Source organism: Rhinopithecus roxellana, chromosome 10 (genome assembly GCF_007565055.1).
Source record: "Rhinopithecus roxellana isolate Shanxi Qingling chromosome 10, ASM756505v1, whole genome shotgun sequence".
NCBI lineage: Eukaryota > Metazoa > Chordata > Mammalia > Primates > Cercopithecidae > Rhinopithecus > Rhinopithecus roxellana.
Genome location: NC_044558.1, coordinates 38,684,196 through 38,709,926, shown reverse-complemented (window position 1 = coordinate 38,709,926; position 25,731 = coordinate 38,684,196). Strand labels below are relative to the sequence as shown.

Here is a 25,731-nt window from a genome sequence, read left to right as displayed (position 1 = left end):
TGGGACTTTACCGTCTTTCTCGCAGGCACACCGCATTGGGTCTCACATGAATGTCTAGATTTTGCTGGGCATTAGACTTAACGTTCACGTGAACCTTAAATTTCAGAGGACATATGTTTAGGCTCCCCATGGTACACCATCCTCCCAGGCCTCTAGACACTCTCCTAGGGACTGTCAGTCCCCTGCTCTGCAGTGGTGGCAGTACCTGGGGGCCTGGATCCTGCTGCCCAGTAAGGGTCCAGTTGGGAAAGAAAGTGCCCTACTCCACTTCTCACAGGTGCGCTCTCAGGGAGCAGCCTGCTGTCTTGACTTTGGGAGGAGGAAAGAAACTGCCCTTTCCCTCAAACTCTGACCTCCTCACAATGCTGAGCATTTCTGATTCCCTAGTACACTGGTGGATGAGGTCTGGGGAGAGTGTGGCACAGGTGGTACAGGAGGAGTTTGTTGGTGGTAGGACAATTTGTGCTGCCTCTCACCAAGCCCTGTAAGGAGATGGTTGGCTTCAGCTGCTGGGGAATTTCTGTAGGATGTGGAGTCCTTACGTAACTTTAGTTTTCGACCAGAGCAGAGTTGTAGGATGCTGGAATATGACTTCTGTTATATACACATTACAACACGTGCCCATAGAAAGATGCATGATGATATATAAGTATATATCGAAGGCCCTGAAAAGACCAGGGTACCCCTCTCATACATGATTTAGAAAAAACCCACTTACCCATAACAAATTCAAAGAAATACAACACATTCTCATTTTCCCCACGACCTTGATGTTTTTCCCAAATGTCAAATTTCAAAGTCCTAAAAAAATGTGGGTGCCCTGCATTCCTGGTGCCCCAAACACATGTTTATTTTGTTGAGGAGCCAGATAAAACCTCACAGTCTTACTGAGAAGTTTAAATGAGTGAATAAAGATGAAAGTACTCTTTGTGATCCACAAATATATCCTAGTACCATGATGACATATGATTGTATATGAAATTTTCTACATAGGAATATATACACCAAAAGCCTTATTTTAGTTTGGTATGTGAAAAATAAGTTGGGATGTGAAAAAATCAGTTTTACTCCATCAGTCTGGAGTACAATTTTTCATTTAATTTGTGTATACTAATCCATTAAGATTACAGCCAGTCTTCAGCTAGACTGACTAGGTTTTAAGCCTGAATCCATGATTTTAGACAAGCAGCTTAATTTCTCTGAGTCCTCACTTTCCTCATCCATAAAATGGAGATAATAACAGTATCTACCTCATGGAATTGTGAGAATCAAATGGGTTAATTCATATAAAAACACTTAACTCCTTAAACATATGCCTGGCACATAGTAAGCTCTCAAATATCAGCAGGTTACTGTATGCTTATATTAACTACACAGAAAAATGGAAAATTTCTTATTTTTTCTGTATTTTGGATATTTTCAATAGAAATGAAGTAGATAAAACTAGTATTTACTTTGTGATCAAATTGATTTTTAAATATTTACCTTAAAGAGTTACCTGGGGTGTGGGGTTAGAGTAGTACGAGAAATCTGTTGATATGACCAGAGGCAGACTTACTTCTTACTTGGGTTTAGGGTAGCAGCAGTACATTGCACCGACTTTTAACTCAAAGAGCAGGACAAGTTATCCAGGACAGACAGACAGAACAGTTGACCACGCACACGACCACTCATATTTCCAAGACTGCGAGGCTGGAGGTTCATTATTAAGTAACAGACCTGTGCAACTCTTTCTTCCTATCCTAATTTACACGTGACCTCTTTCTGCCTCTTGAATATTCAGCTCCCCTCTGAAATGCTGCATGTTTGCAGATTGATACTGAAGGGAAAAGTTTGACCTAACGATTCTTCTCAAATGGCTTTTCGGTATTTCCTTTATTATCCCAGCCTCATTGCTTTCCTACCTTCTGATCATACATACACAGCCCTTTTTAGGTTTACTGGCTTACCCAACTCAAATAGAGCTAGCTGAATTTTCTGGAACCAGACGCAGACCATTTATTACTTATTTCCTTACATCTTTTCTATTTTTGTCTTTCATTTCAAGCTTTCATTCTATATTTGTCACAGGTGCGAGGTCTTAGAAGCCTTGATCTTCCCAGCAAATATTTGCCAGGTTGTAATTTTTTATTTGTTATCAACAGCCAAATTTAAATAAGGATAATCTTGTTCTAATTTGGTTTGTGGAAGACCTAGTCTTGGTATTTAGAGAAAGCAAATGTGAATTTCTGTTTTTTTCTTCAGTATGTGTTATTCACTCATCCCTCATGTACTACAATTAATTTTTTTTAAACAAAAATAATTTGGGGGCAGGAGAAACTCCATTTGGACCTGAACTTTAAACAGAAAGTATTTTGCTGAGAACAGTGAAGTAGGTAGAGGGTTGGGGAGCAGGAAGGCAGCTAGGGATCTGTTTGATAGCCTATTCCTGTTATCATCCTCTATCTCATTTTTCTCTACCTCAGGGGTGCTCCTGAACGATTCCAGCTCATTGAAGATGCCCCCCTCACTGCAGCAACCCTGAGTGACAGTTGCTGTCTGTGCATGGGTTCCTGTGGTGACCTGCCTGCTATAGGCTGGATTTGTAGATTGCAGGGGCACAAATCCTAGTTTTATGTGTATATGTTTGGGCTTCCATATGTTGTACGTGTATATTTGCTAATTGCAGAGGCAGAATTTCTGATGCATGGCCAGGGTGGGAAGTGAGGGTGTGCTGCAGGTGGCTGTTGAGTATGTCAAGAGAGGTTTTCTCAAATCCTAATTGAGTTTCAGAATAGGCATCTTAATCAGAGGCTAAATTCAGATTCAAGTCCCTCAAGCAATAGCTTACAAAAGCACACGTTTGTATTCTCCTCATCCCTGATTGCATCACAAGGTATGTTCCTTGCCTGTGGCTGCTGGCTGCTATTATATTAGAGCACCAGTTTCTCCTGACTTTCTTTTTACCAGAACCTGCAGGTCCTACCTGGCCAAAAAGTGTCAGCTCAAGTTGTGCCTCCTCCAGGAAGCTCTCTCTGGACCACTTCAGTCCAGCACAATGTCTTGATATTCTAAACCAGTCATCAGCACACTACAGTTTATGGGCCAAATAAAGAAAAGTTTTGTTAAAATACACCTACGTCCATTTGTTATTGTGCATGGTTGCTTTTGAGACATAGTGGCAGAATCGAACAGTTGTGACAGAGACCATATGACCCACAAGCCTAAAATATTTACTTTTTGGCTCTTTATAGAAAAAGTTTGCTGACCTCATTCTAAATCGAGGGGCTTAATGTGTGTATCCTTCAGCATGACCTACAGTGAATGCTCCTTATGTTTTGGTTTGCAAAACTTTCATTTTTAAATTCAGCATAGTCTTTCAGTATCTCCCAGACATTTTGGACATTGAACAAATTATCTCAAAATTACACTTGAAGATTGGGGTGAGTCTGGGCAAGAGACAAAGAGAACCCATAAAGCAATTTTATTTTTAAGAGACAAAACATTTATTTATTACTGTTGTCAGGTGTTTGCAGAAAATGCTCTCAGAGAATAGTTTTGTACCTAAACCAGTTCCTTCCAACCCAGAACTATTACTTGTTACTGACCTCAGTTTAAGAATGTAAATCTTATCATATTTTTCTAAGGATGTGTGAAGATATAACTTAATTAAAAAATAATTTATATGGAAATTCAAATACACATGCACAACATTAGAAGGTTAGCATTTGCTTTAAAAAATAATAGCTAATGGGATCCTTTCAGACGCTCACGTGCTCCACTTTTCAGGGTCTGACTTGCGATAGGTATTGAGGTGAGAAAATACTCAACTCAGTGATTCAAAGCTAGATTCATTTAGTTTTCTTCTCTCCTGCCTAGTGGTCAGCCCATTCCCAGGGTGGAGTATACTGAAGAAGAAACTAAAACTTGGGGCGTTGTATTCCGGGAGCTCTCCAAACTCTATCCCACTCATGCTTGCCGAGAGTATTTGAAAAACTTCCCTCTGCTGACTAAATACTGTGGCTACAGAGAGGACAATGTGCCTCAACTCGAAGATGTCTCCATGTTTCTGAAAGGTAAGATTTCACACAGGCTGTCTCTTATTAGTCAATATCCTCAATTGCCTTCCAAGGACACAGGTTGCAGCAATGGCTCTTTTTCCAAAAAAGGAAAAATAGTGATTTAAAAAAATAGTTGGCTTTGAGCCAACAATTAGCTGTGGCCACCTGTGGGAAGCAGAGCAGGGACTCAGCTGCTTTTGCAGCTCGCGGGCTTGCTGAAGCCTCTTTGTGGCTGGCTGCTGTAAATGTTAAGGCCCAAAGGATATTTGCAAGTTCAGCTCTGAGCTTTTTCTGATCCAGGAGCTGATATGCTGGGCTATATGAGTATGAAATGACCTCCAAAGGTGCCTTTTTTTTGCATTGTTAAAAATTATGTACTGAATGATGAAATCTTATGGATAATGTTGAATATTAGTGACTTTCCTCTGGGGGAAATCAGGCAACTGTCAGAGGCATTTGGACCAGAGCAACTCCATCTTGAATACGGGCTGGGTAAAATAAGGCTGAGACCTACTGGGCTGCATTCTCAGGAGGTTAAGGCATTCTAAGTCACAGGATGAGAAAGGAGGTCAGCACAAGATACAGGTCATAAAGACCTTGCTGATAAAACAGGTTGCAGTGAAGAAGCCAGCCAAAACCCACCAAAACCAAGATGACGATGAGAGAGACCTGTGGTGATTCTCACTACTCGTTAAACACTAATCACAAGGCATTGGCGTGCTAAAAGACACTCCCACCAGTGCCATGACAGTTTACAGATGCCATGGCAATGTCGAGAAATTACCCTATATAACCTAAAAAGGGGAGGAACCCTCCGTTCTAGGAATTGCCCACCCCTTTCCCGGAAAACTCATGAATAATCCACTCCTTGTTTAGCATATAATCAAGAAATAACCATAAAAATGGGCAACCAGTGATCCATTCCACAGCTCTGCCTATGGAGTAGTCATTCTTTTATTCCTTTACTTTCTTAATAAACTTGCTTTCACTTTACTCTATGGACTCACTTTGAATTCTTTGCATGAGATCCAAGAATCCTCTCTTGGGGTTTGGAATGGGACCCCTTTCTGGTAACAAAACTAGTCAATCAATTAACCAACTGATCAATACTTTACGTTATAATTTGTGTGTCAGGGATTGTACTTGTTGCGGATGTTACACTAGTGAACCCAGTGAGTCATACAGTGACATCATTTCACACTCTACGTGGATCCCTTCACTGACAACACCTCCTTGGAAAAACAGCTAGGAAATAGGCTTGTGAGGGGTTGGGGGAAGAGGCAAAGTTTCATGGTGGTCCCGCTTCCTCCTCTGTTTTTCCTTGTGCTTAAGTCCTTGGATTCTCTGCCCTTTTCTCTCTCTTCTTTCAAGTGCTACAGTTCCAAAAGCAAAAACTTCATTGCCTGCTCTCTTTCCTGGAACTTGCTTTCTTGCTTGTCTTCCCAGTTTCTATCAGTACTGTTTTCTCTGCACTCTTCAGACTTGCCTATAAGGACTCCTCTGAATTTCTACCCACCTGATCCCCCAATCCCATACTCAGTCCTTCTTTGTGTTAGTGTCCAATTATAGCTGTAACACATTACCACAAACTTCGTGACTTAAAACAACACAAGTTATCTCACAGTTCTGGAGCTCGGAAGTCTAAAATCAGGGTGCTGACAGGGCTCATTCCTTCTGGTGGCTTCCGTGCCCTGGCCTTTCCCAGCTTCTAGAGTCCTCCTGCATTCCTTGGCTCATGGACTCACCTTTCCATCACTCCAACCTCTTGCTTCCATTGTCACATCTCCTTCTCTGACTCTGACCCTCCTGCCTCCCTCTTATAAGGACTCTTATGATTATATGGGCCCCACTCAAATAATCTAGGACAGTCTCTCCATCTCAAGATCCTTAAGTTAGTAACATCTGCAAAGTCTCTTTTGCCATGTAAGGTCACATACTCACAGATTCAGGGGATTAAGATGTAGGCATCCTTGGGGGGCCATTATTTAGCCTACCACAATCTCCCCCTGTTGCCACTTACGGCTTCATGACATGTGGTAAATCTGTCCTTTTCTTTCCATTCTACTGCTACCGCCCAAATTGAGGTCCTCATCATTTTATAACCTTGATGCGTATATTTTCTACCCTTAACTCTCCACTGCCCATAAACATTACTTTCCAAAACATTACTTTTTTTCTGACATCTCTGCTCAGAAACTATCATTGGCTCCCTCTTGTTTTCACTGGGACTGGCAAACTTGTTTTGTAAAAGGCCAGATGGTAAATATTTTAGGCTTTTTGGGCCAAGAGGCAAAATCAAGGCTATTATATAGGTACTTTTATAGCCATTTAAATGTGTCTATTAAAAAATATAAAAACTGGCTGGGTGTGGTGGCTCATGCCTGTAATCCCAGCACTTTGGGAGGCCAAGGCAGGTGAATCACTTGAGGTCAGGAGTTCGAGACCAGCCTGGCCAACATGGCGAAACCCTGTCTCTGCTGAAAATATAAAAATTTTTGTATTTTCTGCAGTCGCAGCTACTGGGACTGCAGGACGCCTGCAGTCCCAGCTACTTGTGGGGCTGAGGCACGAGAATCGTTTGAACTTGGGAGGCAGAAGTTGTAGTGAGCCAAGATCGTGCCACTGCACTCCAGTCTGGGTGACAGAGTGAGACTCTGTCTCAAAACTAACAAACAAAACTATTCTCACTTACGGGGTGTGCAAAAACAGGCAGGGGGCTGGATTTGGCCTGCATGTGATAGTTTGCTGATCTCTGTTTTACACGCTCAAGTTTGAACAGCTCAGCCTCAATCCGAGGCCCTGACCCAGGTTTCCAAGTTAGTTTCCTGCTGCAACTGCCCTGTACAAACCTTCTGCCCTTGCTGTGGGCTCTCTTTACCTTTGCTGAAACTCTGTTCCTTACTAGAAAATTTCATCTCTTCTCCACCTACTCAAATTTTACCTGTTCTTCAGGACTCATAGCAAATCCTGCCTCCTTCATGAATCTTGATCATAGCAGCCACCATGATCTCTCCCACTCTGATTTCATTCTGTGTTATGTGTGAATATCATCTACTATGTTTGTTATTGAGGAAAAGAGATTGAGGACTACGGATCAGAATCACTTAATTAGCACCTAATTACATCATGCCTTACGTTGTTGTTTAACTAGACTGTATTCTCCTGTCTTGTTCTTCTTTGTTTCCCACAGAGCAATATGCATGTTACCTCTTTACCAAGAGCTCCTTATATAGAGATGGTTTTTTACTGCATTGTTCCCCAAACCCCAATAGTTAGAATATCACCTCATAAATATTGTCATATTTGCTCCCCAAATTAATATTCTTATGAGAGGCAGTATGGTCTAGTGGCTTGGACCATAGACCCTGGATGTAGAATGTCAGGGCTTGAGTCCCCACTCTGCCCCTTCCTAGCTATGTGACCTTAGAAGAGTCACCTTAACCTTTCTGTGTCTCTGTTTCCTCCTCTGTCAATGGAGATAGTAATTTTATCTACCTCACAAGGTGGTTGGGAGGAGAAATTAATTGATATACCTTAAAGGCCTAATATGCCTAACACACATTAAGCATAGCAGAGTCTTAGCTATTTCTTTCATTATTGTTTTCCACAACCCTTGGTGAACTGGATATGTCGCCTAGTTTGTATCACACACTAGCATGTGGATAGTATGATTTAAGTATAAGTGTCCTTATATAATTTCATTGACTCACTTTTAAAATACCTAATTTATTTAAAACAGACTTTTAAAGCAATGGTATCTACAGATTCAAAGTTCTTGATGTCATGGTTTTATGTATTTTTTAATTCACATAAAAATAAAATACGTAACTATTAAAATAAAAAATGTTCCTCTGAGTACTGTTATATATGTCCCACATGTGGGATATACTGGCTTAATTGATGTAATATGGAAAAAGAAGAAAATACACTTATCTTTTTGATATTCACCAGGGAATAATCCAAAGTGAAGGCTTTTGGAATGAGCATAGTGCTGTTCAAATTATGGGTCTGAGGATGCCTGAGAACAGGTTATTTCCAGCAGGTACCAGAAATCCCAGGATGGGCCTGTTTTATAAGCTTAGTTGGTTCTTGCCTCTTAAGATCATTTTCAACCATTGTGTGGTACTCTTCTAATGAGTTCAAGTTTTCAGAATGGGAACCTTTACAATGCTAGAATCAGGGATAAGAATAGCCTTCCAGAACATTATGCCAAGTGAAACAAGCCAGACACAGAAAGAAAAATACTGCATTATCTCATATGTGGAATTTGGAAAAGTTAAATACACAGAAGCAAAGAATAGAACAGTGGTTACAAGGGGCAGGAGATGGGGTAAGTGGGGAGATACTGGTCAAAGAGTACAAAGTTGCAGTTAGATAGGATGAATAAGTCTAGAGATCTTTTTTTTATTTTTTATAATTATTATTTTTTAGACAGAGTCTTGTTCTGCTGCCCAGGCTGGGGTGCAGTGGCGCAAGCTCGGCTCACTGCAACCTCCACCTCCTATACTCAAGCAATTCTTGTGTCTCACCTATGTTCCCTGAGTAGCTGGGACTACAGGTGCGTGCTGCTTATGCCAGCTAATTTTTTTATTTTTAGTAGAGACGAAGTTTTGCCATGTTGCCCAGGTTAGTCTTGAACTCCTGGCTTCAAACCATACCATCCACCCACCTTGGCCTCCTAAAGTGCTGGGATTACAGGTGTGAGCCACAGTGCCCAGTAATCCAGAGATTTAATGAACAGCATGAGGACTATAGTTAATAATACCATATTACGTAAGGGAAATTTGTTACTAAATTTTATGTGCTCTTACCACACACACACACATAGACACAGACACACATACACACACGTGCACATATAACTATATGAGAAGAAAGATATATTAATGAACTTGAATGTGGTAATCATTTCGTTATTGCAGTAAGTCCTCACTTGACTGTCATTGATAGGTTCTTGAAAACTGTGGCTTAAAGTGAAACGATGTATAACAAAACCAATTTTTCCCCTCATCAACATTATGACAGTACAACGTTGAAGGAAATGATGTTATTCTGGGCACTGCTTTATGTCATTTCACTTAAAGACGCAATTTCCAAGAATCTTTCGACGACGTTGAGGACTTACTGTATGCGTGTATCAAAACATAAAGTTATACATCTTAAATATATACAATTTATATTAAAAAATAGAACTGCTCTTGTGAGAAGAGAACAGAGCATACAACAGCTATTTAAAAATAGTCATGTGCCACATATAGACTTTTCAGTCAACAATAGACCATATGCATAGTGGTGATCTTATCAGATTATAATACTGTATTTTCACCGTACCTTTTCTATGTTTAGATATGTTTAGAGACACAAATACTTACTAATGTGTTACAATTGCCTACAGTATTCAGTATAGCAATGTGTTGAACAGATTTGTAGCCTAGAAGTAGGCTGTACCATCTAGGTTTCTGTAAGTACACTCTATGAGATTTACACAACAACAAAATCACCTAACAATGCATTTCCTAGAATGTATCCCCATTGTTAAGCAATGCACGACTTTCTACAACAATTTAATAAAATGTGTATTTGGAAAAAAAAAAAAAAAAAAAGAATAGCCCTTCTATTGTAAGTTTTCTGGGCCTTCCTGAGAAGAAAACATTACGTAGCCCTTAGACTGAGAACACTCACAACTAATTGAATTAGTGATATAGGGCAGTTTTATAGACTTTATTGTATTCTTACTTTGTTTCCTCTTACCATAAACCAATAGAGCATGTAGGGCTTTGGTGTACCTCTTTAAATCATGATAATTAATATAACATCACAGAAAACAATATAGAATGAAGGAGTTAGTGAGTATTGGCAATAGAAAGCCTCAGTGTGAACTGACTTGAAGATGCTAGTGAAGGGGGTGCTTAGCTGTGTGTCACTGAACAGAAGAGATCCCTAGGAAGGTCTCTTAGAAAGATACCAGGTAATGTGTGGTAAGCATCACTTTAGATTGTAATCAATTTATCTGAGATTTCTTATCCTAATTGGGCTTCTGAATTTAAATCTCTAAATACTTTTTTCACCCTTCTTTTCATTTTTTTTGAATGTCTTGTTCTCCTAGAAACCATCATTTGAGAGTGATTTTAGTCATCAGAAGCACCAAACATGACAGCTGTTAACAGTATATGTCATTCAGTTGTCAAGAGGTTTATGACCTTGATTACTTTGTTTCTGGATCTTCCTTATAAATCGTAGAAGCTTCTGCTTGGGCCCTCAAGTCTTGCTGGGTTAATATTTAGTAGGCTCTTTCTGTTGCCTTTTTAGAAAGGTCTGGCTTCACCGTGAGGCCGGTGGCTGGATACCTGAGCCCACGAGACTTTCTGGCGGGACTGGCGTACAGAGTGTTCCACTGTACCCAGTACATCCGGCATGGCTCAGATCCCCTCTACACCCCGGAACCGTGAGTACCTACATTAAAGCCCAGGCGGGACAGAGACCACCACACCACAAAGTGGTCAATGATCACTTTACTTGAAAATGACTTAGGCCCTGTTTTACTTCCAAACTAATTTCTTTAAGTCAGTGAGAGTCACATCACTCACCTAAAGAAAAAAGGGCTCACTGAAGGTTCAGACTCCTCAGCTGGGTCCGTGGGGTTCCTGATATTCCAGCTCTGGCTCGCTGCTCTAGCTTTACCCCAACACTGAGCCATCTGCTTGGCCAGATCTCCATTTCTGATGGGGAAGAGAAGGCACAGAAGTGTAAAGTAGACACTAACACATGGTCAGAACATGTGAGGCTCTCTCATTAGGAGGCCTCTTTCATGTGAAGGAGGTTCATGTCCACACACCATAGCAACTCATTACTAATCCCGTCTCATCTCTTTCATCACCTCCAAACTCAGAACTCTGTGCTTTGCTCTGCCTGCCATTTTAGTTTCTTGAACACTTCTCTAGTCCTGCCCATCACCTCCAGATATAGATGAGGTTTGTGATTTTTCTCTGGTTCTGTCAGTTTTCCTTTGGGGCTTTTATCCATTCTCTCCTGGACAATGGGTAAGCTGGAAGTGGGGAGAGAAGCTAAGAGGTGGTGCTATACTGCTCTGACATGGGTAGGAAGCAGGAGTAAGCTGGGAACACCCACATGTTAATCATTTGGCCTAATCACACATGGGATTGCACAGTCTCCAAGTGTGAAATGCCCTATATCGTATTTCTTTGAGTGCTTTAAAATATGTAACAGGTATTTACTGGGAGACAAGTACATGCTTGGATTGTCTGGGAATGAGACAGCATTCCTGCCCTTCCAGGTGAATGGTGAAGACAATGGTTAGCGTACAGACAGACAGATAGGTAATATGGTGTCAGGTGTAAGTGCTTCCATAAAGTGCTAATAAGTGCTGTGAAGACAAAGAGAGCATGGGGAGGAGACAGAGAGTCCTGGGTGCTGTTTTTTTGGATTGGGTCAGTACAGTTTCTTGGTAAACAACATCTGAGCAAAGACTTGAATGTGTATATGATGGGGTGGAGAATTTCAGGCTGAGAGAACAGCAAAAGCAGAGACCCTGAGGCTGGGAGCTCTGGGGTTCTTTTGCCTTCCTGGGCTCCATTAAAATGAGTGCCTTGCTTTAATCCTTACCCCACTGTTCTTCAGGCCACTCAGGGTATCACTTCGCTTATGATGCTGCTTTACTTGAATGCACTTGTGGTTAATGGGTTGCCATGGTCTTCACTGGGGAGCAGAGAAGCTTTTGAGGTTCAAGCTTAAGTAGCTGATGGTAGTGGAAGTGAGCAAGGATAAGTCAAGTCTCTGAAGCACCCCTCCTCTTCCTAGGCTGGCATAAGGCTCACTGTCCAGGTAGGTCCCTGTCGGGTCACTACTTTTTTTTTTTTTAAAGCTTTTTTCAGCTTCCCTGAAAGTGTTTTCAGGGTAAACAAAGGTTACTTATAGGACCCTAGACATTTGGAAAAGAAATGCTTCTTTCAGTGGAGTGAGTGCTCAAAGAAGCATTGTCAGAGTTAGAAAGGCAATCTCTAAATCTAGCCCAGAGGGTTTACAAATGGCCCTGTTTACAAATAGAAGGCACTTTGTTAGTTCCCATTGAATAACTGGCCCTCCTGAGACCTGTGATAGCGTGCCAAAAGGTATGCAGAGAGAGAGAGAGGCAAAGAAATGAGATGTTAGCCACAGAGGATAATGTGTTGCATTTTTACCAAAGTACTTTCGGCCAATTCATTCAGCAAACATTTATGTGCAATGCTAGCAGGGCGGTGCAGTGGATTCAGAGATAAATAAAATATAGTAGCTTTTTTTTTTTTTTTTTTAAAGCAGCTCACATTCTGGCAGCAGAGATAGAAACATAAATAACTAGAAAATAGTGTGGTTAGGGTTATAATTAGTGTGTGTACAAAGTGCTGGAGAGCACAGAGGAAGGCACAGTCCTGAAAGACTTTTCAGAGAACGTATAACCTGTGTGGGGGTCTGGAAGGATGAGCAGAAATTTCATTTTTGTACAAGGCTGAGTGGGGGGGGAAGGGGAAGCTTTCCAAGTCAGAAGAAACAGCAAGTGCAAAGTTGTGGAGACACACAAGAGGCATACATGTGCAAGGCTTGTTAGACCAGAATAGCCAGGGTACAGTTTGTGTATGAGGGATGAAATGTATCTTCAGGCCATGTTATAAATGACCATTTGTCAAACTAGGACATTTGGACTTTATTCTGTAGGCAGTAAGGAGCTATCCAAGGTTCTTAGGCATAATCAGGTATGTGTATTGGAGAAAAATGACTGGGGGTTAGGACTGGGGAATTGTTGAGAATGAACAACGTGGAAAACCAGCTGGGGAGCTCACATTCTATGAAGGAATATAGTTCATAAGGTGTGGAGCTAGATGAGGTCAGAGGTATAGTACAAGAGGGCACCTATTTGATGCCCTTGAAAGAGATCAAATGAAAAAAACTAAAAGGCAGAAATGAAGTCCACAGGCAAACAGCCCGGGCGGCGCCCTGAGCCTAGTTAAAGATCGACCCCGGACCTAACCTGATTAGGTTATCTATAGACTCCAGACACTGTAAGGACAAACGTTGTGAAAGTCTCTGTCCTGCTCTAATTACCGGTGTCTGCCACATATCTTAGTCCTGGGCCCAGTACAAACACAATCCTCTATTTTGTCCCAACTTCCTGAGCCCAACACAAACACATCCCCCCCCTCACACATCTCAGAAACACCACCTAGAGAGCCCCTGATAAGGTCACAACCGTTTGTAGTTTTACTAAATGCACGGGAACAAATAGAAAACTGTTAATTGTATTAACCAATTACCAGTTGTAATGCTGCAACCAAAAGAATTCCTTTGTACCTCTGTAACCTTACATATCCTGTATGCATTGGGCTATAAAAAGCGGGCACATGCATCATTCGGGGCCCTCTTGTATGTTGTAGAACGGAGGGACCAAGTTCGAACTTGCATTAAAGATCCTTGCCGCTTGGCTTTGACTCTGGACTCTGGTGGTCTTCTTCGGGGAATAAACGGTCTGGGCATAACACCCTCTTAGCACCATAGAGATGGAAGTAACAATATCCAGTGACTACAATAGGGTTGAGATGAGGGGAGCCTAAGGTAAGGCTAAGGTTTTTGTTTGGGATGCTGAGTGGAAAGTCATTTCTAATAATGACTGAGAATATTGGAGGAGGATCAAGCTTGGAGGGAAGAGAAAAGGAAAGAGGGAGGGCAAGAGGAGAATGGGTTTAGGGTATGGTGTCTGTGAGGTGCCTATGGCTGGAACCTCCAGATGGAGAAGTTTCTCGTAGTTACAAATAAAGATTATAAGCTCAGAAGTGAATACAAAGCACCCACAATAGATTTGAGTAATCATTTTTCTCCCAAGTCTCCTATGACTACACAGATAAGAGGAGACTAAGTCAGAGGGTGGAAACTTGGGATTCACTAACTTGGGGTTGTTTTTATAAGCCCTTTATTTTTTGTGGGTTTCATATCATTTGTATTTTTTTTTTTGACAGAATCTCACTCTGGCATGCGCAGTGATACAATCTTGGCTCACTGCAACCTCTGCCTCCCGGGTTCAAGCAATTCTCCTGCCTTAGCCTCCTTAGTAGCTGGGATTACAGGCATGCACCACCACACCCAGCTAATTTTTTGTATTTTTAGTAGAGATGGGGTTTTGCTATGTTGGCCATGCTGGTCTTGAACTCCTGACCTCGGGTGATCCACCTGCCTCGACCTCCCAAAGTGCTGGAATTACAGGCCATTCATTTGGTTTTTTAAATTATTACTTTATGAATAGGTAATACATATGCATAATTCAGAATTTAAAGTGCACTAAAAGGTATATACTGTGAACAGTGAGTTTCTTTCCATCCTCTGTCCCCTTGATACCCACTGCATCCTCTCCAGAGGCAACCACTGCTACTAGTTTCCATTTCATCTTTCCAGAAATATACTATGCAGACAAAATTCTCTGTAAAGATCTTTTTAATCCTTGTCTATTGCAAAGTCCTAAGTCCCTTCTCAGCCACATAGTTTGAATCTATGGGTACTATACTGGGAGGGATATTTCCTGCCCAAGCACTTTCACAGGCATTGTCTTTGTAATGAAATCCCATTTCCTCAGTTGAAAACCAACTAGAGGGCAGATTCTCCAATTTATGAAGTTCAGCTTGGCTACTGTGTTTGGTGCTTGTACTGTGCTTCCAAATAGCTGCTTGCAATTGCTGAACTGTTGTAGTGGAGGCTGCACTAATGAGACAAAGGTGAGCCCTGAAGACCCAGGTAGAAAGGAGCATGAAGCAACAAAAAAGACATTATCTGAAAAGAGAATTTTATTTTCGCTTTCAGTCTGGTAGAATGGATTTTGCCATCACAGTTTTCAACACACATTGGATTTTAAACATATCTTCAACTTCTTTTTACATTTTACAATTTTAAAGGCTCTGACTTCTCTAAACCTGGTACACTGGAAACCAAACCTCACCATTACACAATATATTCCTGTAACAAATCTTCACATGGACCCCCTGAATCTATCAAAAGAAAAAAACAGTGATGGCAGATTAGACTGATTTCCTGGGGGAACGTTTTCTGGCCTGAAGAACAATAGAGAACCCCTGGTGAATTAGTGACTTCTGGTTTTCCTGGTGGGAGGAGCTGTTTTCTATGCATTAATGCCTGGTTTGAAAGGTCAGAGATCTGCTAGAAGAGGAAATGGACTCTTGCCTTTTCTCCCTTGGAGCAGTGCCTGAGGCAATGAATCTGCATTTCAGTATTGCCTGGCTGCATGCTTTGATCAGCTGTGATTGCAATGTTCTCACTAATCGGGTAAGGAAGTTTGCAAATAATTTCCTTTAAAAAAAATCAATTGGGCCAAATTCAAAGTTATTCCAATAATACCTAATACCTTCCCTCTCACTCACTGGAATGAGAGGGAAAGATGCAGAGTTTCAAGTTATGTAGGTATGTGAGCATCGCCCGGCATGTGTACAGTGGCAGAACAAAATCTTGAGAAGTTCTAAATCTCCCTGATCTCATTTTTGTCTCTCTGGGAAGTCCATTGTGTGCTCTCTCATGCTATGCCCTCCTGCCACCTCATCTTCTTTTAGAACAGGGTTACTTGCAGATCCGAGGCAGAGAGGGTGCAGTGTATCAGGAAAGCAGTCCTCCTTCAACCCTGGGTCCTGTGGATCAGGAATGGAGAGTCAGGCAGAGAGAGGAAAGAGAGAGAGAGAGAGAGAGAGAGAGAGAGAGATAGCGAAAGAGATGGCACAAACCCTGGCAACTAGCAGAGTGTGAGCCCCTAAGGTTCATGGTCAGATGCCTCAGTGGCCTGTTTAAAAGGCAAAGTGGGGGCGCAGTCTGCTAGGTAGGAACGATAACTCACAGTTCTTTTCACTGGCTGCCAGCTTAGCATATATGGGTGCGGTGTTCTATTTCTAATGCCAAGGCAGCACCCTTTGCTGTGTTGTTCCTATTCCACACATCTCTTCTTTTCTGCTGGCATCGCTTTTCAAATTAAAGAGCAAACTTTCAGCATTGAGGAATAATTCAGAGCACCAGTGACTAATACTGCAACTTATATTGCCATAATACAATGAAATACATTTGTGTTAAGGAACATCTTTTTTGTTGCAGTCGACCAGTTTAGAGGCAATTAATGTTATTTTTAAATATAACTTTAAAGGCTTTGCAGTCAGGTGATTTTTCTTATAATTGCTGCTGTTTAATTTTATAAGAAAAATAAAAGTGCATTATTTCTGACACTATTTTTCATCCGTTTCTAAGTAAAGTAAATGAATGTTTTGCTTAACCCTTGCTTATTAGGAAAGCTTGGTTGCTCCTCTCTTGATTGAACAGACGCCTCTCACTAGGTCCATAATGAGAGGAAAAATATGAAGTTTTCTTTCCCAACTTTTCCTCCTTGTTCCCACCTGAGAGGTTCTGGGACTTGGGCCCTGGCTGTTGTTGGTGTTTTTAATATCGGGCCTTGCTGAAGCCATCTCAGCATGGTCTTCCTGCAGAGCTGGGAGGATAAACCAGAGCTTTACGGAGTTTAACCTGCATGCCCACGAGCTGTGTTTAGCTTAAACTTGTTCTTTCCCATAGGACATGCGAGCCTGGTGCCAAGCTTCCTGCTCATCCACCTGGCTTCTTCCATAGCACTATTACCATTTTTGCTGCTCAGGATTGCAGAGCAGCAGTATTACTGGTGATTCTTGGAAAATGGCATGTTCCCAGAAAGCCGGTCCCATCTGGCCTCCCTTTCCTGCTTTGTAACTGGTGCACATACCCTCAGTTTGGTAGCCATCCTCTAACTTAAGGGAAGTCTGGTTTGGGCTATACCGAGGGCCAGTTAAGATGTTAGTGGCCTCAAGACCTGAAAATACTTGAATTCCTTCCATCCTCCAGCATAGATAATCTTGACAGCAACCACAACAGCAGTAGCAACAATACTTTTACTATGAATAGCAAACAAACATGTCTACTATATATCAACCGGACACAGGTTTCCTGTTAATAGCACCAGACACTATTTTAAGTGTTATGTATGGATGAACTCACCTAATACTACAACACTTCGAGTTGTTATTATTATTATTCTGAGCTTATAGATGAGGGAATGAGGCACAGAAAGGTTAAATACATTGCCCAAGGTAACATAGCTGGTAAGCACATGAGTCAGGGTTTGAAATTCGGGAGTAACGCCAGCGCCTGTGGGCTTAGCCACTATTTTGTTAATCAGTAACATTAAACGGAAATACTCACAACTTATTTCTATGCTGAAGGTGAATAGCATTTTTGTTGTTGTTGTTGTTTTCCAATGGCACATTTTGTAGAACGGATTTGAAAAGACTCCTTTTTTTTTTTTTTTTTTTTTTTTCAGACAGAGTCTCACTCTGTTGCCTGGACTGGAGCGCAGTGGTGCGACCTTGGCTCACTGTAACCTCCATCTCCTGGATTCAAGTGATTCTCCTGCCTCAGCCTCCTGAGTAGCTGGGATTATAGGGGGCCACCACTACGACTGGCTAATTTTTGTATTCTTAGTATAAATGAGGTTTTATCATGTTGGTCAGGCTTGTCTCGAACTCCTGTCCTTGTGATCCGCCCACCTTGGCCTCTCAAAGTGCTGGGATTACAGGCGTGAGCCACTGTGCCTGGCCTTGAAAGGGATACTTCCTTACTTTTATTTGGTGACCCTGATTTGCGAGAACCATAAGACTGTTTATGGCTATTATGTAGTTTATTGCTGTGCTGCTCCATCCAGTCCTTAGCCCAACTTCCCGGCTCCTTGGAGGCCCACCCTCTCTTTTGATCTTCACAAGGTCACAGTTGGTCTGCCCCATTTATCAAGAGGAGGAGGCATCTGCTGTCTCACTGGGAAAAAGAAGGGGACAGCACCTCTCTACAGTATTGAGCATATCTTATATGCTAGGCTTTTCTAAGCACTGCAGACCCAAATATGAACATGGCCTCACCTCTGTCCCGGAGAAATTTACTCCTTCTTAAGTGCTAAAGTACCTTCTGAAAGGGCAGTAATACAGATAGGAGACTGCTGTGTCCTCAAGCAGAAGGACCTGCTTGCCCAGAAATGTAGGCCCCACTCTCAGCTCCCAGTGTGACTGTCAGTAAGCCATTTAACCTCCCTGTGTGAGCGATGATGAAATAACACTTTGATCTTTGGAGAGAAAAAAGCTTTATAAAAATACCAAATAAGTCCACCCTTACTCGGCACCTCTTAAATTCATGTGGAGGGCTAATGTGCATCATAAAATTCCAGTGCGTCCTTAGTTACAAGGCCACATTCCTAGACCTGGACTCCCAAGTTTTCAGTCATAATATTGTGTCTAGTTTTGTGAAGTGCCTAAAAGCAAAAATAACCCCTGAGGCTTCTTATAGAGTCTTTTGTCTCAAGAGCTTAAGCATTCTAACAATATACATTCTACTTTTTAGAAATCCTATACATTATTTAAAATGTGCAGTGTGAAACCAAAATTGCATCTAAGTGTCTGCTGGAACCCTGTTTTTGTTCTTTTAGGCTGTTTTCTGTAGTGATTTGGGATAAGGCTTCAATGCTTCAGCCACCCTTCTTTTTTTTTTTTTTTTGCCGATTCAAAGCAGGATTCCTTATGTCACTCTCCCCTACCCCTGCACCCAGTTCTGTTTTCCTTGTGTAGAGCCCATAATCCAAAATTAGCACTCAGAAGTACCTGGCCCAAATCAAAATTCATATTCCTTCAGCACTCTGTAGTCAGGGAGAAGTTCATTATGTATTTTCAGGTGTTGAAGACTGAGATGACCAGGGAGAAATTTTTCCAGGAGTATTTGCATTTTTAAATTGCAAGTTCAGAAGAAAAAATCCAAAATGATTGAATTTTATGCAAGAAAGAAGTAATCACTGTTCATACCTCTTTACTACCGTGTAGAGAATTACATCTATGGATGGGCACAGAAGCCACCACAAGAGAGAAGGAAAGAGGGAACAGACATTTCCCAAACACATTCTGTTTGTCTGGCATCATCCTACTCATCTCTATTAAGTCAACAGGATTTTCACCATTTTACAGATGGCAATTCCAAGGTTCAAAGAAGTCAGGTAATTTCCCTAAGGTACAACTAGAAAATAGCAAAACCAAGTTCTGGTCCAAAGCCTTTATGTGACACTGGAAATTAGGAAAACCATACTTGAGTTTCACTTGGATTCACTTCTCTTTGGAGCAACAGAGCCCCATCATCACCTGGTCTATTCAGGTGAGTTAAAAAAGCAGTTATTGAGCATATCTTATGTGCTAGGCTTTTCTAAGCACTGCAGACCCAAGTATGAGCATGGCCTAATCTCTGTCCTAGAGAAACTTACTCCTTCTTAAGTGATAAAGTACCTTCTCAAAGTTGATAAAGTACCTATCAACTTATTCAAGTATGATAGGCTTAGATATAAATACAATTTAATGTAGTGAATAATAATACCTAACTGATGGGAACTAAGATTTTCCATGCATTCTCTTACTACATCGTTTAATAATGTAAGAGATGGCTGGGTGCGGTGGTTCACGCCTGTAATCCCAGCACTTTGGGAGGCCGAGATGGGCAGATCACCTGAGGTCAGGAGTTTGAGACCAGCCTGGCCAACTTGGTAAAACCCCGTCTCTACTAAAAATACAAAAAAATTAGCTGGGTGTGGTGGCGGGTGCCTGTAATCCCAGTTACTTGGCAGGCTGAGGCAGGAGAATCACTTGAACCCGGGAGGCGGAGCTTGCAGTGAGCCAAGATGGGGCTACTGCACTCCAACCTGGGTGATATGAGGGAAACTCCATCTCAATAAGAGAAAAAATAATGTAAGAGAGAAGAAATCTTACAATCTCCATTTTATAGATGAGAAAACACTATGTCTGTGCTGTCCAATATGGTAAGATGTGGTTACCTACATTTATTAATTAAAATTAAATAAAAGTACACATTTAGTTCTTCAGTAGCACTAGCAACATTTCAAGTGTTCAGTAGACACCTGTGTCAAGTGGCTATTATATTGGATGGTACAGCTACAGAACATTTTTATTGTTGCAGACAGTCCCATTGGACAGTGCTGCTCTAAGTAATTTGCCTACAAAATAATATGAGAGATGAACTTAAGTCTGACACTAGGGTATATGCTTTTGACTATTGTGTTATATTGCTTTCTTAATTACACTGAACTTGGAGAGGTGGAGAGAAAGTTAAATATCTCTTATTTCTTCAAGAAATAAGAAATACTTCAGAAATGGTGGGTTTATTAGGTCATGCTTGCATTGCTATAAAAAATACTCGAGACTAGGTAATTTATAAAGAAAAGGGGTTGAATTGGCTCATGGTTCTGCAGGCTGCACAGGAAGCATAGTGGCGTCTGTTTCTGGGGAGACCTCAGGAAACTTCCAGTCATGATGAAAGGCAGAAAGGGAACAGGCACTTCACATGGCGAAAGCAGGAATGAGAGAGAAAGAGTTAGAGGGGGTGTGCCACACACTTTTAAATGACCAGATCTCGGGAGAACGAACTCACTATCCTGAGGACAGCACCAAGAGGATGGTGCTAAATCATTAATGAGAAATCCACTCCCGTGATCCAGTCACCTCCCACCAGGCCCCACCTTCAACATTGGGGATTACATTTTAACATGAGATTTTGGTTGGGTACAAATATCTAAGCTATATCAGTAGGGAGCTAGTGACATACCAAACAGAGTTTCCATTGCAGTCTTTCTGTGGTCCCTCTAAGAACTGGAAATCGTTTCTTTTGATGTATCAGGAAAGTTTGTACTTGCTATTTGATTGCCTTTTTCTGAAACCAGATGGTGACTTTTGCTAGGAGTTATTCTAAGATTATGCCTTGTTTACTTTTAAGCCTCTGTTCCTAATATAGCACCTAGTACAAATAGGCACACAATGAACTAAGTTTTAAGAAAGACAACTATAATATCTGTCAGTCTTAAAAGAATTGTAGTAAAGAAGAGAAACATCAGTGCACGTCCATGTGATTCCTAAGGGAAAAAGCAAAGAAGATTTTCTCCAGGGCAACATCCAGGTGCCCAACTTAAAAAAAAAAAAAAAAAAAAAAAGGTGACTTTGTAGCTATACTATGATAGGAATATAAGAAGGAGTGATCATAAGAATTGCCTAAAATCTTATCTGGGTCAGATTTTACAGTATGCTCTTTTAAATCTAAACTAAAGAAACTCTGTATATGGCTCCAAAACAAGCCCTGAGAGAAAGTTGCCTCACTACCAAGTTAATTCCCCTTATCATCTTATGCAATGAAAGCAAACTAAGTCACCTGTCTGCAATGCATCCCAGTGTGTTATCCCACATTACTTGCATTTACCCACCAAATGTTGTGTGAAAGCCGAAAAACGCACCCTATTTTCTTTCCAGCTCATCCTCCTGCTTCCTTTTATTAATGCAAAGTTTCCACTTCTCCCACTCATCTGCCTTTCCTTCTCTTCATGATTTAGCTAAAGTGTTGGCTTCTGTGTCGTTTAGAGCAAACAAAACCTATAGAAATACGTTTTAAAAGACAGATGTGCAGATTTGGGATGGGAAGCAAACATTGGACGCTTACTCAATGCCTCGTAAAGGCTTTAATTTACAGCAAAAATAAAAAGGAGTTGTTCAAAACGTAGTGCAAGGAGTCAGCTTTGAAAACTGATAAGAGGAGAAAAATGCCAGACTCATTTTGAATTTGAACTTAACAACCAGAACCCTTGTTTCTTCATAGCAAAATGATGGCTACTTTCTTGGACTGAGTTAAGAATTTCCCAGAGACATTTCACTGAGGCTCCTTTGTGGACCTATTTCTGCAGGCTTTAGAATCCCCCTAGCAGGGCTTATCAGAGAAGATTCCAATTTAGAGCAGCAAAAGTTTAGTGTCTGATATCAGCTCTTGCTTTTTTTTTTTTTTTTAGTAAAAAGGAGACATGATGTTTTACAGTGTTAACACCTTTGAAAGGTCTTGCATTTCCAGTGAACAGAGCACGTTTGTGAAAAGGACTCTAAAAAGCATTATTCAGGCAAAAATGTATCAAAGGGATAGGAGTTAAAAAGAGAAAAGTTTGCTGATGTAGAGATTGGAGGCAGCATGTGCTGACAGGTGCAATTATGGCCAAATAATTGAATCTTTTTGGAGAGATCTGGTGAGATAAGGCAATAGTTGTGAACTCACATCAGAAACCTGTTCATAATTAGATACTCAGGGGTTCGGCTGTGGATGATACAACCAAAGTAGGGATCTCAAACTACTTTATATGCAGGACCCAGTGCAGTGGCATTTGCACTTTGTAAAATAGACTTTAATAGCATAATTTCAGCCCAGCGGACCTTAATTGGTACAGAGGTTAGAGAGAAGGTTTTGCGGTCTGCAGTCTCCTTCAGACTCCCCATAGCCTGGAACCCCTTTCTGCCCCAAAGAGTGGAGGTCACTTCAGCTTCTAAGTCCTCTGGTCTCAGAGAATCTAAAAAATGTAAACTTTTCAAAGTTAATGAATTACTTTTATTAGTAATGTTAAAAATCTTTCCTCTCTGGTTGAAGAGTTTCCAGGCACTTCAATTTCCTTTGTCTACATGTACCTTAGCCAAAGACAGTGGGATAGAGAACAATATGGTGTTTATTTCTGAGAATGTTTCACCAAAGACATAAAATATAATAACCTTGTTCCTGGTCTTGAAATACAGGTGCTTAAAGCCTTGGCCCCATGACATGCTGTGTCCACACTTTGTTCAGGAATCTGAAGGGAAGGTCTTTCTCAGGGTCTCTGCATGGAAATGGAGCTGAGAAGAGGGCACAAGCTAGCAAAATACAGCATGATCATTTCTACTTGTAATAGAGCAAAGGGTATCTCTGAGCTTCCATTAATAATTCTGCTAGACATCTCGCTTCAGGCTTTCATTCTTAATGAAACAATATAACTTACTCTGCTGTATTGTATGATTCTTTTCTTCCAAATTTATAACTTCTTTTATCCTCTTCTTTGTGTAGTTAGATTACTTTGTCATTGTGATGGTATTAAAGGTTCTTAAGTTGGCTAGTGAGTTATAGGTTTCTGATAATGACATCTTTTTTTTTTTTTTGAGATGGAGTCTCGCTCTGTCGCCCAGGCTGGAGTGCAGTGGCCGGATCTCAGCTCACTGCAAGCTCCGCCTCCCGGGTTCACGCCATTCTCCTGCCTCAGCCTCCCGAGTAGCTGGGACTACAGGCGCCGGCCACCTCGCCCGGCGAGTTTTTTTTTTTTTTTTATAGTAGAGACGGGGTTTCACCGTGTTAGGCAGGATGATCTCGATCTCCTGACCTCGTGATCCGCCCGTCTTGGCCTCCCAAAGTGCTGGGATTACAGGCTTGAGCCACCGCGCCCGGCCTGATAATGACATCTTAACACTCAGGTGATAGCTCCTTTTTCTACCATGGATAACTGACTCCTGAATGTCTTTGGATCTCTAGTATTTTCCTAGGTAAGGTAACTTTTCACCTTACCTTCTACCAGTAAGCTTTCGGACTCTATTAGTATCTAAGTAGACAGAAGACTGTCTTTTGGATTGGCCTTCTTCAAGTATTTAACAAGTTCAAAGGTAAATTCCATATTGCACCAAGCATCTAACACCACTGTAGCTTTGACCTACCCTATTCTCTTTTTACGTTATGAAGCATTTAGCACAGTGCCTGGCTCATAGTAAGCATTCACTATAATTGTTACTTTAGTTTCTGCTCACCTTGTTTATGCAATGAGAGAATACTCATCATCTTCAGTATTTTCTTGGAGTTGACGTAGTGCTAATTTAAAATTATTGTTGCCACATCTTCTGCCTGGATCAGTGGGAGCTCTTTAGCATTTACATCATGAGCCACAATGGAGGTTTTCAGATTTTTCCATGGTGGGTTACTTGATCTTAATTCCAATATTGACGCAGGCGGCATGACCTTTTAAAAAAATTGATCAGAAGAATGAGTCCATAGGGTCCACTCCCGGCTTAGAAGTATTGGACTTCTAACTGAATCAAATGCACATGGAGAAGGAATTAGTTACCCATCTACCTCTCAGTCACCACCTTTCATTATTCTTCAGTATCATGATATAATTTTAGTGGGATTAAACTTGAGCAGCTCTCAATTACATAATCACATTCAGTTGTAGTTTTAAGTACTGGTTGCTTGAAGCTTGCTAGGAGAGCTCCTAGAGTCATCAGTTATGACAGTGAATCTCAGCCCTGGCTGTGTCTTATTATCACCTGGTGAGAGTTTTAAAAAAACGCTCAGGTTTATATCAGGGAGCCTGACTGAATTAGTCTAAGGCAGGGCCTAGTCATTCGGTAGTTTTAAAACGCTCCTCAAGTGATTTGGAAAGTTGAGAAGCACTGAGTTGGAGGAAAAGAGACTTAGGAAATACTGACTACATTTCTTACTTGTGCTAGCTAGCTTGGCTAAACTCTCTTCCTACGGCCTAAGCTATGTACGCCCCAGCCCTTTTCTTGCTTACACCATATCTACAAATTGAAACAACAGAGAGCAGAAAGAGTGTAGGTTTGGAGTTCAAAAAATTTGATTTCGAACCTTGTCTCTGGGCTGGGTGCAGTGGCTCATGCCTATAATTCCAGCACTTTGGGAGGCCAAGGTGGGAGGATCGCTTGAGGTCAGAAGTCCAAGACCAGCCTGGGCAACATCGTGAGGAACCCCCCACCTCCACCCCTGACATTTCTACAAAAAATTAACCAGATGTGGTGGCATGTGCCTGTAGTCCCAACTACTTGAGGGGCTGAGGTGGGAGGATCGCTTGAGCCCATGAGGTCCAGGCTGCAATGAGCTGTGATTGCACTACTGCACTCTAGCCTGGGCAACAAAGGGAGACCCTGATTAAACAAAAAAGAATTGTCTCTGTCTTTGCTAAAAGTGTGGAAGCTTAGGAAAAGATTCTTAGATTTACTAAATTTTAGCTTCCTCATTTGTTAAATTGGAATAATAAAGCTTCTCTTATTTGTATTTGTTATTCCTTTATAAAACATGTAAGGAAAGATTCAGTTACCAATGTGACTTGAAAACATTTAGCACATTACCTAGTACATGGTAGGAGCTCAGTATATTCTCTCTCTCTTCTTTGTTTTTCATTTCTTCATATGTAAAATGAAGGGCTTGGATTACATTTAAATGCCCCATACCCTGAAATCCAGTGCATCTGCTTCTTTGCCATAAGCAATGCGATTGAAGAATAACCACCTCATATTCCTTTTTTTTTAAAAAAACAAATTCAGTTCAGTTCATGTACAAAAAAGGAAGTTATTGACACAGTTGACAAGGGATGAATTTGGAGTTTGTTTCAGTATCCTGTCCACTATTCTCAATTGGCTGCCCTTTCAACCTGCTCTCTATGAAGTAACTGGCCAAGGTTGGGGATATGGTTTGGGTTGTGGGAATAAGATTTTTTGATTGAGTGATTGAGTGATGCTATCTATTTTATGTGGGCATCAATCTTGGTCCTTGACCATTATTCATTTGCTTCAACTGTGTGACCATCCAACATACTTTATAATTGTAATAATGGTAGCACCTGGTATTTGTATTCTAGCACCTATTTGAAGTGATAGATTTCAGAGGGGTACAAGTGAAATCAAAAATATCTTTTAATTACTACCTAGGTAATTGGTGTTTTTTTTCGGTCAGTAATTTAAAATGTTCCTGCATCTCA

At 41.1% G+C, this 25,731-nt stretch overlaps 1 protein-coding gene across 1 annotated transcript in view; it reads left to right on the top strand.

Annotated features, from left to right (window-relative positions):
- The window catches only part of TPH2 (tryptophan hydroxylase 2), a 94,473-nt gene that overhangs the window by 30,075 nt on the left and 38,667 nt on the right, over nucleotides 1-25,731 (top strand). The window contains exons 6-7 of the mRNA XM_010370738.1: nucleotides 3,859-4,055; nucleotides 10,350-10,485. Of these exons, the coding sequence (XP_010369040.1) occupies nucleotides 3,859-4,055; nucleotides 10,350-10,485 (333 nt within the window). The remainder of the gene's footprint in view (nucleotides 1-3,858; nucleotides 4,056-10,349; nucleotides 10,486-25,731) is intronic.